General features: G+C 43.7%; 2 protein-coding genes across 4 annotated transcripts; one reads left to right on the forward strand and one right to left on the reverse strand.

Annotated features, from left to right (window-relative positions):
- Positions 1–2,322: 2,322 nt before the first annotated feature.
- On the forward strand, positions 2,323–8,829 carry ABRAXAS1 (abraxas 1, BRCA1 A complex subunit). Of its 3 annotated transcripts, none has more exons than XM_059826826.1 (9): positions 2,323–2,424; positions 3,179–3,269; positions 4,657–4,693; positions 5,530–5,596; positions 6,278–6,471; positions 7,127–7,246; positions 7,572–7,656; positions 8,143–8,275; positions 8,421–8,829. In XM_059826826.1, exons 1-9 carry the CDS (start codon positions 2,338–2,340, stop codon positions 8,819–8,821), a joined length of 1,215 nt encoding a protein of 404 aa, XP_059682809.1. In that variant the 5' UTR covers positions 2,323–2,337; the 3' UTR covers positions 8,822–8,829. The 3 variants fall into 3 exon arrangements, with proteins under 3 accessions (XP_059682809.1, XP_059682808.1, XP_059682810.1); XM_059826825.1 differs by having other exon boundaries at positions 8,143–8,251; positions 8,400–8,829; XM_059826827.1 differs by having other exon boundaries at positions 2,409–2,424; positions 3,183–3,269; positions 8,143–8,251; positions 8,400–8,829.
- A 707-nt stretch (positions 8,830–9,536) lies between these two features.
- Positions 9,537–11,823, reverse strand: MRPS18C (mitochondrial ribosomal protein S18C). The gene is made up of 6 exons (XM_059826828.1): positions 11,772–11,823; positions 11,620–11,681; positions 10,600–10,683; positions 10,109–10,166; positions 9,720–9,779; positions 9,537–9,636 (listed from the first exon to the last, which is right to left on the reverse strand). Exons 1-6 carry the CDS (start codon positions 11,821–11,823, stop codon positions 9,560–9,562), a joined length of 393 nt encoding a protein of 130 aa, XP_059682811.1. The 3' UTR covers positions 9,537–9,559.
- Positions 11,824–12,202: the final 379 nt, after the last annotated feature.

The following is a 12,202-nucleotide window of genomic DNA, read 5'->3' on the forward strand; positions in this document are numbered from 1 at the left end:
TGCTATTTATGGTTTATCTTTGGCCATCAACAGTTGAACTATGAAAACATTGAAGGAGTATGTTTAAGTATTGTATCACTCATTAGGATGACTGTAAGACATTTAGCTCTGACCACACAAGGATTCTTGTTTACACACAAGATAAGTGCAACAATTACAGAACCTTATTTATCATATCCTGTCGCTTGCAACAGGCTTGCATCTTTGTATCACAAAAGCCGGAAGTCCACTACATGTTCTGACTACATTTGTTTGCCTCGGCAATGCATAGATACCCATCGGATGTGCAGACATTACATGACTGTCAATACATATCTCATCTATTGTCAATATAAATCTCGTGTACGGTTTGCGTATCGTCGATGCCGAATGCAACAGAATGATTTGTCAATGCCCAACATTTATTGCATTGATTAAATGCATAATTTTTTCTCACAGCTCTGGCTTAGGAGTGACTGCAATCACAGCACAGGGTCCTTCGGGGCAATTTCTGAAAGATGTTAGCATTCATGACCGCTTTCATCATTTTCTCCACAAATGTCTACGGAAACTGGTCATACCCATCTGTTCTTGTTGCCTCCACCGTGGCAACGTGAACTGTAATGGAGTCATTTATTGCAATGTATCACTGCAGTTGTGACTTATTACCCGTTCATTTAATACCACGTGGCCTGCATTACAAGAAACGCATACTAGCTCTTTCCCATTAATGTCATCAATCGTTCGGTATCATCTGGAGACTCGTCACCCCCTTATTCAGAGATCTAGATCATTTATGAGTGTGTTGAGGAATAAAAGTCTTAGCTGGTCCCTCTCTCCACTGTCACAACAGGTAAAAATCACAATAATTTTCCTCTTCTAAATATTGGCACCATTCACATACATTTTAAATAACACTTAAAGAATTTTATTTAAATGTAAATATACCAGAACTAACCATTCTCCTTCTAAATCTTGCCAACAAGTTTTAAGGGAAAAGAAATTGCACTAAAAAGGTTAATTTTATAGGCAACCTCAAAATACATGCGTGAGACCCCAAAACCGTGGAAACACCTCTTGAAAGACCACAGTAGCATACATCCTATTTCAAGAGTCAGGAAAATAATGTCTAAGGCTAAAAATATGCTTACCTATAGTCCCGGTGAGGGGTGATATGAAACGTTTGCTCTCCTGAAGTGAAGGGGAAAAACTCCTGTGGCCTTTAGACCGGATCTTTGATCACGTTTCAAAGAACGCTGTCACTTTTAACTCTCCCTTCCTGAAATTTTTTTCTAGAGCTTTCTTCTGGCTGATATGGTCAGGTACACCTGCTAGAATGTGAAAAAATACGTTAGTACAAATATCAAAAAGAAGTAAAACGTGACTACTGGAGAAGACAAAACATACATTCTGCAAACTCAGCCTGTATCTTAGGAAGAAGTGGTACAGTTTGCTGTCAGATCATTGTTTAGCATTATCAGTTTATCACTTTGTTATCACACTTTGTTAGGTTATTAACTCAGAAGATTCTCACCACGATCCTAAACAGCGCAGTGCACCTCCAGCCACACTCACAGCTGCACGTCCTGTTTCAAAAGGCAGGACCTTGTCACAGACAGGAGCTCAGGCTGTGCCATGCCTCTTCATACTGCATCCTGGCGCGACACCATCCTCCCCCTCCGAAGGCAGGAATACAGCTCGCTCCACCCGCACTCCCGCCTGGATGATGTAGGCCAGGCAGCTCGGTTTCAATGCCGGTTTGATGCTTTCCTAAAGCTCTTAGTACAGCTCAACGAGGCGCTTCTACAAGCGCAGATCCTGACTTTCGGCCTGGAGTTATGTCAGGTCCCGGAGCTTGCAGGCGGGTGTCTGTGGGGCATGGCCGAGGCCGGGACACCTCACCTTGCCCTCAGGAACAGGGCTGCTGCACCCGCCGTCCTTCGCTCCAGAAGCCACCCGTGAGACGCAGGGGGACTGAACGGCCTTCCTAAATCCCTTCACCTTCGGGGTAAAAACAAACCAGGAGTTTAGACTTAAGAATGACACCGTTTAAGGCAAAGCGAGAGGGGCTGGTTTTGCAGCGAGCCGAGGCGGGAGGAGGCCGGGAGAGCGAGGGAGGACTGAGGCGGGCGCGGAGGAGGTGAGGGCTGAGGCAGCGCGGGGAGGGCAGGCGGCTGAGGAGAGCCCGGGCCAGGCCGCTGCCCGGGCCCCGCACGCCGCCTCCTCCTCCTCCTCCTCCTCTCTCCCCCGCTGCTCCCTCAGGGGCCGGGATGTGCCCGACCGGGCCGGGCCCTGCCCTGCCGCCGGCGGCCGCTGGGGGCTCCCGCCGCCGCGGCGCGGCCCGCCATTGTCGGGGGCATGGAGGGCGAGAGCACGTCGGCCCTGCTCTCGGGCTTCGTCTTCGGCGCCCTCGCCTTCCAGCACCTCGGCACCGACTCGGACACGGTGGGTGCCGCGGGCCCCGCCGCCGAGAGCGGCGGGAGGGGGGAGCGGAGGGAGGGAGGGAGGGAGGGAGGGGCGGCCCATGGCCCGCGCCGCCGCCATGGCGGAGCCCGCCGCCGGGCCTCCCCCATCCCCGTCCCCGTCAGGAGGGCGCGCTGCCTCCCGCCTTCCGCCCGCCGGACGCCGCTGCCCGGGAAGGCCCGCCGGGACGCCGCTGCCCGGGAAGGCCCGCCGGGACGCCGCTGCCCGGGAAGGCCCGCCGGACGTGGAGGGGCTCGCAGCGGGACCACGGCTTTGCAGTGTATCCCCGCCGCGCTGCAATGGAGGCTGCTCTCCGTGCTGACTAACGCCGGGAAATGGGGTTTTTTTCCCTTTGAAAAGGCGGAGGTGTGGGCCACCGAAGGCCTGGTGGCAGCAGCAGCGCTGTGTGTGCCAAGGACTGGCCGAAATGCTGCTCAGGCCTTCTGTCCTGAGCCTTGGAGGTGGGCATCACCTGTACGGCCACAACCTGTGCGCTCGTGAATGAAAACACGAGGAAAGGGAAACAGCCGAGTACACATTCCAACTTCCCTTTTTCCTTAAATACAGATAGGTATTGAAAAATGAGTGAAAACCTACTCTGTTTAAAAAAAAAACAGTTCTTTTTGACAGCTTTTTCCCTATCCCGAAGACAGCATTTACACTGTTAATACTAGACAAAGTCCTCTTCAATGCTACTGTTAATGTCAACTTTTTTTTTGCCTCTCCCCCTATAAAGGAAGGTTTTCTCCTCGGAGATGTGAAAGGCGAAGCCAAGAACAGCATTACTGACTCACAAATGGATGATGTTGAAGTTGTTTATACAATCGGTTAGTCTGTCTACATTTTTAATACCACTCTTGGTTTCAGGCAATATACGACTGCTTACAGTTTTGAATGGGGGCAGTCAACACCTTACAGCAAGATCAAAGCTGCTAGATCCTGGGGTCCACACTGATGTACAAAAAAACCACATGAAGGGGTTATTTTGTAACATTTTAATTGCTAAAAATATTACATTTTTTTACTGTAGAAAATATAACAGAAATACTAGTTCTTAGTTGCTTGAATAGCTCCTCTTTGCCAAATATCTTGTCACATTAAAGGTAATTTAGGGCTTAGTCTACTCCTTTTGTCTTGGCCACGTCACAAACTCCTCTGGACTACAGTTGCCCTGGAAAAACTTGGCCTATTTCAATGATGTGAACTGTAATGTGTAGCATCTGTTACCTAATCTGGAGCTTATAAAATACTGTGTGTGAAGGCTGCAAACTATTTACGTATTTCATTGAGCAGATACCAGATGTATTGTTCTTTATAGTCTTCATGGGATGGGAGTGGATGTGCGTTTTATACTAGCCCTTAACAAAAACATATACATATGTGCACACACACACTTAGCTCCATTCCTTTAAAACACAGTGATACAAAAAGAAAGAGAACAAGGTAATACAGTATGTGCCTTCTTTCCAATCTTCCTGAAAATATGGTAGGGAGAAATTGCATCCCATTTTCTAGTTTTACTCTAGGATACAATTACGGTGTGACACTTTCCTCCACTGAGTCTCACAGCTGAACCAAAAATGTGGGGAATTTTCGGCAGTGGCATTGACCAAGTTACCCAGAGTCTCATCATGACATTCTCATAGGCAGAGTTAGTTGCTCTGAAGTTTGGGGTTTTTTTTTTTTAGTTAACTTGTGAAAATGAAAGTAGTGGAGAACTTAAGAAAAGGATTTAGAATGCCTTTAGATCATCTACTGGGGTTTTTTTTTTCTGGCAGTCAGTCTTCCAGTTCTCATCATGTACCCTATGGGCTTCTGTTTTCCAGCCTCATCTTTCTTACTAACAGCGGCCATGCCTTGCTGCAGAGTAACTCAAGTGAAATATTTCATACTACATACTACTCCTGTACTCAACAGAAGTGAGAGAAAAGTAAAGTCCCCAATTTGATTTTTCACTTGACAGAACAACGCATAAAAAACAGTTTATATAAGTGGTTCTGTTCACATTTGAAAAACGGATTAGAATTATTTTTAAAAAATATTTCCTTTCTTAACCTTATTTAATTGGATGTTAGTGCATTTGATTTTAAGAAATTGTAATATATAGAATTCTTTCTTGGTTCTTCTACCAGTTTAATTCTGATCATACCATACAGAAGAATAATACACATCTTGAACTGATGAACCCAGAGTAATATTACCTTCTCTTTCCAGATATACAGAAGCATATTCCATGCTACCAGCTGTTCAGGTAAGATTCTTAAGTAAACAGATAAGAAAAAGTTAAAATTAACCCAAACTTGAACTTTTCAAGAGATAAACATATACTGCATGACTGAGAAAAATCACCCAGCTGTAACTACAGTAGCCATATCAACCCCTTGGAATTACAGATGCAAAATGCCTTATATTATTCCTATTTTGGTTCTTCATGTCCTTTTTTGGTGTTTATCTATGCATATACAAATAGAGATGTGGCATACTGCACCTGCTGATGAGCTATGGTACCATATAAACTACAGAATAATGTCAACATACTGAAAAAAAACCATTGGTTTTCTAAAAGTATCTATCCCAACCCCTCACCCTGGGAAAAAAAAGAAATAAAAAGGTAGCATCAGTCATAGGCTTCTAAGTGGGTCAGAAAAAGAAACACTTGTTAGTCCCATGGCAGGAGTAGTTTGAAGGACTAGTATTCAGAATTCCATCATAGATGGGAACACAGCTGTGCAGGTTTGCACCCCTATAAGGGGAGAATCACAACACAGTTTCCTTCTCAAATCTTTCTGAAAATGAATAAACCCAGATGTTATTAGAAAGGCATTTCACATCAAATACTATTTTGTAGTTGAGAGAACATAGATGCTACCTTTACCTTGTGTCCCAGTAGCCCTGATGTCAGAACAGCACCTACATAGCTATTTGAGTAATTAAATTAACTGCACCATCCTACAAGAGAAGTGTGTCAGCGTATCTTTACACTTAGAGGGGAAAAAATATTAAAGTGAGATAATGGCCAGACTGCTAGGGAATTATTTCTATACTAGCACTTTTTTTTTTCCTCTAATTGTCCTAATTTTCTTCTAGCTTTTACAATTCTGCAGGAGAACTGAATGAACTTGCCCTGAAGAAAATACTATCAGGCTGTAAGAAGGTATTTTATTTTCAAACCTAAACCATACCAAGGAGCTAGCTCAGATTTTGGGGGCTGTTCTGGATACCTCTCTTGTATCAAGCTTTTTTTCCCCTCTCCTCTTAAAAGCTTGTATCTAGTCCCTCACACTGCTGATCGAGGCAGCTGCATCATCTTCCCCCCCTGAAAGAACAGTTTAGGTTATTTTTGCCTAGGGTTTGCCTACATATATGTCACAACTTTATTTTTTCTTAATTAATTTCTCAAGCAAACAGTTCAAATATCCCAAAGGAATTCTACTGATTTCTAGCTTAAGCTCAGTTGAGGTCAGCTCACTCAAGTGGTTAAGCACCACTTGAGTAAAAGAAAATGTACAGTCTTCTCCACAGAAGAAAGTTTCACAAGGGGGAAGTAGAAGCTGGAAAGAGACAGACAGCAAAATAGCAGAACCAAGTTCGCAAAGTTTCAGCTTGAGCACAAGCTAAAACAGGCCAGTTCAACACACGGTTTTGAAGGAAAGAGAGAATGCTAGAATTAGGCTTAGATGTTTTAAGGGTTTCAAGTTAACTAACTGCTTGAATACGTACACATCACCGACCAATTCAGATTCATGACTTTGTACTGAATCCTCTAACTTGCTTCAGTACGACACACAGGGACAGCACAATTCAACAGTAATAATGAATTTTCTTCTGCCTGCAGAGTGTAATAGGATGGTACAAATTCAGACGTAACACAGACCAGACCATGACATTCCGGGAAAGACTTCTTCATAAGAATTTACAGTCGCACCTATCAAATCAGGGCCTTGTATTCCTTTTATTAACCTCTAGCGTGATGACAGAAAGTTGTTCTACTTACAGATTGGAGCATGCCTTACATCGGCCACAAGAAGGGTAATGTTTGTTCTTTACTTTTAATAAAGCAGTAGCACAGCGTGTGCTGTACTTGGAACAGTTTGGGTTTTTCTTTGTTGCAACCGATTTATTGTTAACACTGTTTATTTTACCCTTGAAACTTGCTTATTAAACAAGATTATTCCTTATATTGCTAGAGCCCATCTGAATTCTTACCCTGGAGTTCTGTTCAGAGATTTGCCTTTATAACTATCTGTAGTGCCCATGTCAACAGGCAGACAGAGTCAGTTCATTTATGCACATAATTTGTTCTTGATCAATTTGGTTTTGGGTATAGGACTCCAACTATGCATGGTGTTCATCTTCACATATTGAAATATTTAAATTGGTGGCAATTTTCAGTTATCTTCAGAGACATGCTGCCCATAGGCTAGGCTTAACAAGCAAGTATTGCATTGTTGTGTGACTCTTACCCAGAAATGGGAAAAAACTAGAGGCACTGCTCAGAGTCTTGTTGCTCTTGCAGTTTGCCTTTAGCCGTAAGTAGTCTTCTATGTGTTATGTGATACATTCAGCAAGAAATAACTGTACTGTAAACCTCCATCTGGGAGCCTTAATGGTCAAGAACCTTTAACTATCACAGAGAGGCCTTTGGATGTTAATAAATCATGTTTGCAAACTTGTGCTTTTTAAGTCTTTTCCAGAAAGTTCCTTTGGTGGTTACCAACTTGGGTATGGCAGAACAGCAAGGGTACAGAACAGTGTCTGGTTCCTGCTTATCTTCTGGTTTTGTGAGAGCAGTGAGACAACACAGGTACAATATACACCATATTTACCAATAGCTGTAGCTTTCAGTTAGATAAGAATAGTTATCTTCCTACAAAAGTATATTTTAAGTGCTTTTGTAAATGCTACAGCTGTACCCTGCTCACTTGTTGACCTGTTTCCTGCAATTATTTACCTTTCCAAGGTACCTGGAAATTAGTTAAGTCCCATACTTTGCCATGAGAGCAGCTGTCTGTCTCAACATAAGCACCTAGTGTTGAAGCTCAGAATGCTTCTTTACTCATTACAGCTCCTACTAAGCAAGCACTAGGATCATTAACTTGCAATTATACAATTGCATTCCTGCTCCACAGGTCAGAGTTCTTCTATGAAGATGGATCCTTGCAAGAGGTTCATAAGATAAATGAAATGTATGTCACCTTGCAGGAAGAACTGAAGGTAAGTCAGGCCTCCCTGCCGATACAGTTAATTTCAACAGTACTACAAAACCAGGGTAAGCAAAGGGCACACCGTCTTGCACTACATGAGAAACAAAGCTGTGTCTTGGAAGCACATATTGAAAGGTCAGGGAGTTCCATTTACTGTTAGTAGCTGTACACTAAGTTCTCAAAGTTGAAGACCTAAGTTTCCGTTTGATCAAAAGTCCACTGATAAATTCTCACAGGAGGATTATTTTGAAGGAGCACTATCTGTACTTTGTCAGAGCTCCTTTGCTTAGATGGGAACAAGTAAAACACCTTGCACCTCATTCAACACAAGGTTTAAGTTATCATCTCTAAAATCCACCTCAAGCTCATTACTTAAGCTTTTTCATAGTTTGTGTCCAAGTTTTAAAATCACGAGTACCTTTAAGGATTTTGTGACAAGGTTAGTGTCAGCTTCTGTGACTACTGTTAATTCCATCAAATGCTCCTTTCCTTGCAGAAAATATGCTCTACAGTAGAAGCCAGTGAACGATCTGTAGAGAAACTCTTAGCAGAGGTGAGCCAATTAAAAGAAGAAATAAAGAAGAAAAAGCAACAAAGTTGTTCAGGTAAGTTAAATAAATGCAATGCCAGTCTTAAGACTTCCAAAGTTGATTCAACTGGCAGAAGCACAAAACACTCCTGAACCTGAGGCAGCCAAAACAGTAGTGGTAGAAGTGTGCAAGAGGGACTGCAACTCTAGCTTTTTTTTTCCAGGAGAAGACATAGACTACCCAGGAGAGCCAGAGGAGAATATTCTCCTTTGTCAGGCACTGCAAACATTTTTCCCCAATTCTGGACTTCAGACCTGTATTGTTTCCTTCAAAGGCCGACAGATATCCAAGAACTGCTGTAACATTGACCATAATATTAATGTCATGGACAAACTGACTCTCATGGTAGAGGAAAGAGACTTCACTGAAGCTGAAACAAGACACCTAACCAAGCGTAAAGTCAGAGGGACCACAGCAGGATCGAAATCATTCAAGAAATCCAGAGGACTCCACCAAAAATTACTTCGAGACCAAGAAGACAGCGACCAGGAAAGGAAGCTTACGCTGAGTAGCACTGAAACAGATGAGGATGTGTTGGAAAAAGTTAGAGATACAAATGAATACCCACACTCTCCTACTTTCTGATCTGTTAATGATTTGTCCAGATGACTTTGCACCAAAAGCTACCGCCAGCATATTCAAGTGGCATATCAATTCATAGCACTGCAGGGATAAAAAACATTGCATTTTTGCAGATGTACAGGTTTGGGTTTTTTTTTTTTTCCAATGCACAAATCCTGTTTGGCATAGAGACAAGTCCAGATGACATCCCCTCATTTTGCCTTCCAGAGTGAAATCTGTATTCGCTCTCTCAGGGTTTAAAGACTACACTAGCAGGACATTAGCAGTCATACAACCATGTCACATACTGCCTTCAAGTAATACAACTTTGAGCTGCTGTTGAAGAGGCAGTACTGCTCTTCCCTCAGCAGAAGCTGAGGCAGGGAGCATCAAATGAACACAGGTAACATGCTTCACAGAATTCGCTGTCTACATAAATTACAACAATTTAAATATTTTAATTTAGCCTTAGCTATCCACTACTTGTTTATTTTTCCCCCTTCCAATCCAGCAAGGGAAGAACAGCCACCCGAACTTCAGCAAGACCTGTGAGCAGGGGAAGCAGCCCATACAGCTGCCAATTTCTATTGTTGCTTTCATCTTTCATACTTCCTTCAGACAATTTGAGAGACTTGACACTTCATAAAAAGCAACTGACTTCCGCCCTTCAGTCAGTGATGCATTATGCCAGCCAAACACATTTCCAGTAAACAAGTATATAAACATGAAAAGTCGTTTTATTGTTCATTTCTTTATAGTACATTACTCTGGATACTTGACATTACATATCTTGGGGTCTGTGAGAAATGATGGGTTCTTAAACATAACTGGCATAAATCCTATAAAGAGATAAGATGGAGGGTTTTTTTTTAGTAGGAAAGTAGGCTTGACTTACTAAACTCAAAAGTATGATCACACTTACCTAATACATGAGCCCTTTTAATAGCTTTTGTAATTTCCTTCTGCTTCTTGTTGCACAAGCCTAAAGAGAAACCATTTTCAGGCTCTTAAATCAACAACAGCCAAACCATTAGCTTAAAAGGTGAAAGTGATATTACTGACAATTCCCTCCAGCTTTGTCTAACTCTTTGGAGAAAGATGCATATATGCTCATACCATTAAATACAAAAACCATGTAATTAAGGGATATTTTCATTCCTTGATGAAGGCTACTAAGTCAGAAAAATGCTATTACAAAATGTGTAGAGTTGGCAGCAGTTACTTTTGGAAAGACAGCTGATCTACAGTTACTTGGACTCACAAAAACATTAATATTAACCAGTAAATGATTTAATTTAATACTTCACATACCTGTTATATGCCTGCCATAAATGCAGCCAGTATGCGGAGAAACAAACTGGGAAAGAAGCTATTTAAAATTAAGAAATCCAAAGTCAGTTTACAAACTTTTTTTTAGAAAGCTTTAGTTTATTTTGCTATTTGCATTCTAGTTTTCATTTTTTTATCTGTTTTTACAAAGGTTGGTTCTACCTGGAGACAAGAAAAATAGAGGTTGCAGTTAGATGGTATTTTGTATGCCATAACATTTAAGCTATATGACAGCAGAATTAGAATTGAGGACTGGTAGATAACAGAGCTGTAACACCTGCACATAGAACTAGTGGACTGACTTATCACAACTACATTATCTGACCCTTATCTGCACACATTCTTACTCTTTAAATTTTAAACCCCTACAGATGAATGAATTCTTCACTTAATCCTTGTGGACTTCCTATACACACATCTAAAAAACAGTAAACCAGTTACCTTCATCTAAGGACCGGAATTTTCAAACTCACCTGCACATTCTTGTAGTCCACATTTATTCCACATAAGATACATTTTTTAGGAGGCTCTTTATAGGGGTTCTCCATTTGTATAGGCTGAAATTAGAGGATTATTAACATCTGTAAGCTTCAGAAGAAAATAAGGAATGTTTGTTATTTTTATCCTTTGGACAAAACATGCCTTGAAAAGAAACAAAGTGTTTAGCACATCATTGAAGTTTTTCACTAGTTTTCTTGTCTCCTGTTTCTCTAATACACTAACTGGCACCTAGCAATCTAAAAGACTTCTCACAGCAACACAGCCTTTTATATCTTAATCATCATGATGATGTAAGAAGTCAATTAAAGCAATCAGTAAAAGTGCTTACACGCTTTACTCAGAAGGCAGTATCTACAGAAGCTGGTAGTAAGGTAGCTCCGAGAAGCCACAAGAGACTTTTTTGAAGATCATTTCAAAGCAAGTGGCCTGAGGGAGCCCCTGGCTGCTCACACACTTTAACAGAGAGACTCCCAAATATCTCCCAAGCCCCCAAAAGGCTTCTTAAGCTTCAGGACACACCCAATACCAAAGCCTCGCAATGAGTGAAAAGAGAAATTTCATTTTTGCAGACATAGGGACAATTTGGGCAGAGAAAGAATATTTTTGTAAGTTCGTGCTGGTACCAGACAAGGCATTTTTATGACTTAAGAGAACGCACTAGGTGTGGTTAAGTCTTTTCCTCAGCCATATACAGGAAACCAGTTAGTGCTGCCGAAGGTTTTGCTCCACGTTCCAGTTACGGAGCTGGTTTAAGTGACCACAGTTAAGGAATTGCACTATAGATTAATGGCGCCTTCACTTGGACTCCGGGCGACCTCCCTCAGCGCCCGCTTCCCGCCCAGGAACTGAATTCAGTTTTTTCAGGAGCCCGAACTACCCGAAGACCAAAGCAAAGCGTTTTCAGACACCTCTGCGGCCCGACCGAGCCGCTCCTGCGGAGGGGGACGGGCCCGGGAGCAGACAGGGAGGGCGGCGCTCGGGGGAAGCCTCACCTGGTCGCAGCGGCCGGGCTGCCGCTCGTGCTGCAGGCGGCAAGGCCGCTCCCACAGCGCCGCTGCAAGGGAAAAGAGCGACAGGATTAGCGGCGGCAGCGACCGACCAGCTCGCTCGAGGGCGGGGAAACGAGAGAGCAGAAGGTACGCACCGGGCACCAACCTCCGCCACAGCCCCCTCACCGCCACGGCCCGCGCCGCCATATTGCCCTCCACAACGCACCGCCCACAAACAACGCCACTTCCGCTTAAACATCACTGCCTTCCGACTCGCTGGCCCTACCGCCTGCACCTACCGCTGGCCAATGGGGTCGCGGCTTGCCCTACTTGAGGCAGGCGATTGGTCGCTTCCCGGTCACGGCGCCTTTACTTCCGTAGCTCGCGGGCGGAAGTGATGCTGCTGGTGGTGGTTGGGGCGGGTGAAGCCGCCGGCGGCTCTCCGTTCGCCTCATGGCGCTCCCGTCTTTCTCCGGCGGTTCGGCCGCCCTTCGCCGTGCCCTGCCGCGGCCGTGACGGTCTCCGCACCGCTTCCTCGCAGCTCCCGTCTCAGGGCGGCGGCTGATACCCCGCCCAGCTCCCCGGG

The sequence above is a fragment of the Gavia stellata genome, chromosome 19, assembly GCF_030936135.1.
Source record: "Gavia stellata isolate bGavSte3 chromosome 19, bGavSte3.hap2, whole genome shotgun sequence".
NCBI lineage: Eukaryota > Metazoa > Chordata > Aves > Gaviiformes > Gaviidae > Gavia > Gavia stellata.

What these genes read in the sequence shown, in the direction of transcription:
- ABRAXAS1 (XM_059826826.1), top strand. Translation starts at nt 2,338, where the DNA reads ATGGAGGGCGAGAGCACGTCGGCCCTGCTCTCGGGCTTCGTCTTCGGC. An exon ending in TGAAGTTGTTTATACAATCG is followed by an intron (nt 3,270 to 4,656) that starts GTTAGTCTGTCT and finishes TTCTCTTTCCAG; the next exon opens with ATATACAGAAGCATATTCCA. An exon ending in CCTTGCAGGAAGAACTGAAG is followed by an intron (nt 7,657 to 8,142) that starts GTAAGTCAGGCC and finishes CTTTCCTTGCAG; the next exon opens with AAAATATGCTCTACAGTAGA.
- MRPS18C (XM_059826828.1), bottom strand. Translation starts at nt 11,823, where the DNA reads ATGGCGGCGCGGGCCGTGGCGGTGAGGGGGCTGTGGCGGAGGTTGGTG. An exon ending in GTGGCGGAGGTTGGTGCCCG is followed by an intron (nt 11,682 to 11,771) that starts GTGCGTACCTTC and finishes TTTCCCTTGCAG; the next exon opens with CGGCGCTGTGGGAGCGGCCT. An exon ending in TGGACTACAAGAATGTGCAG is followed by an intron (nt 10,167 to 10,599) that starts GTGAGTTTGAAA and finishes AATTTTAAATAG; the next exon opens with CTTCTTTCCCAGTTTGTTTC.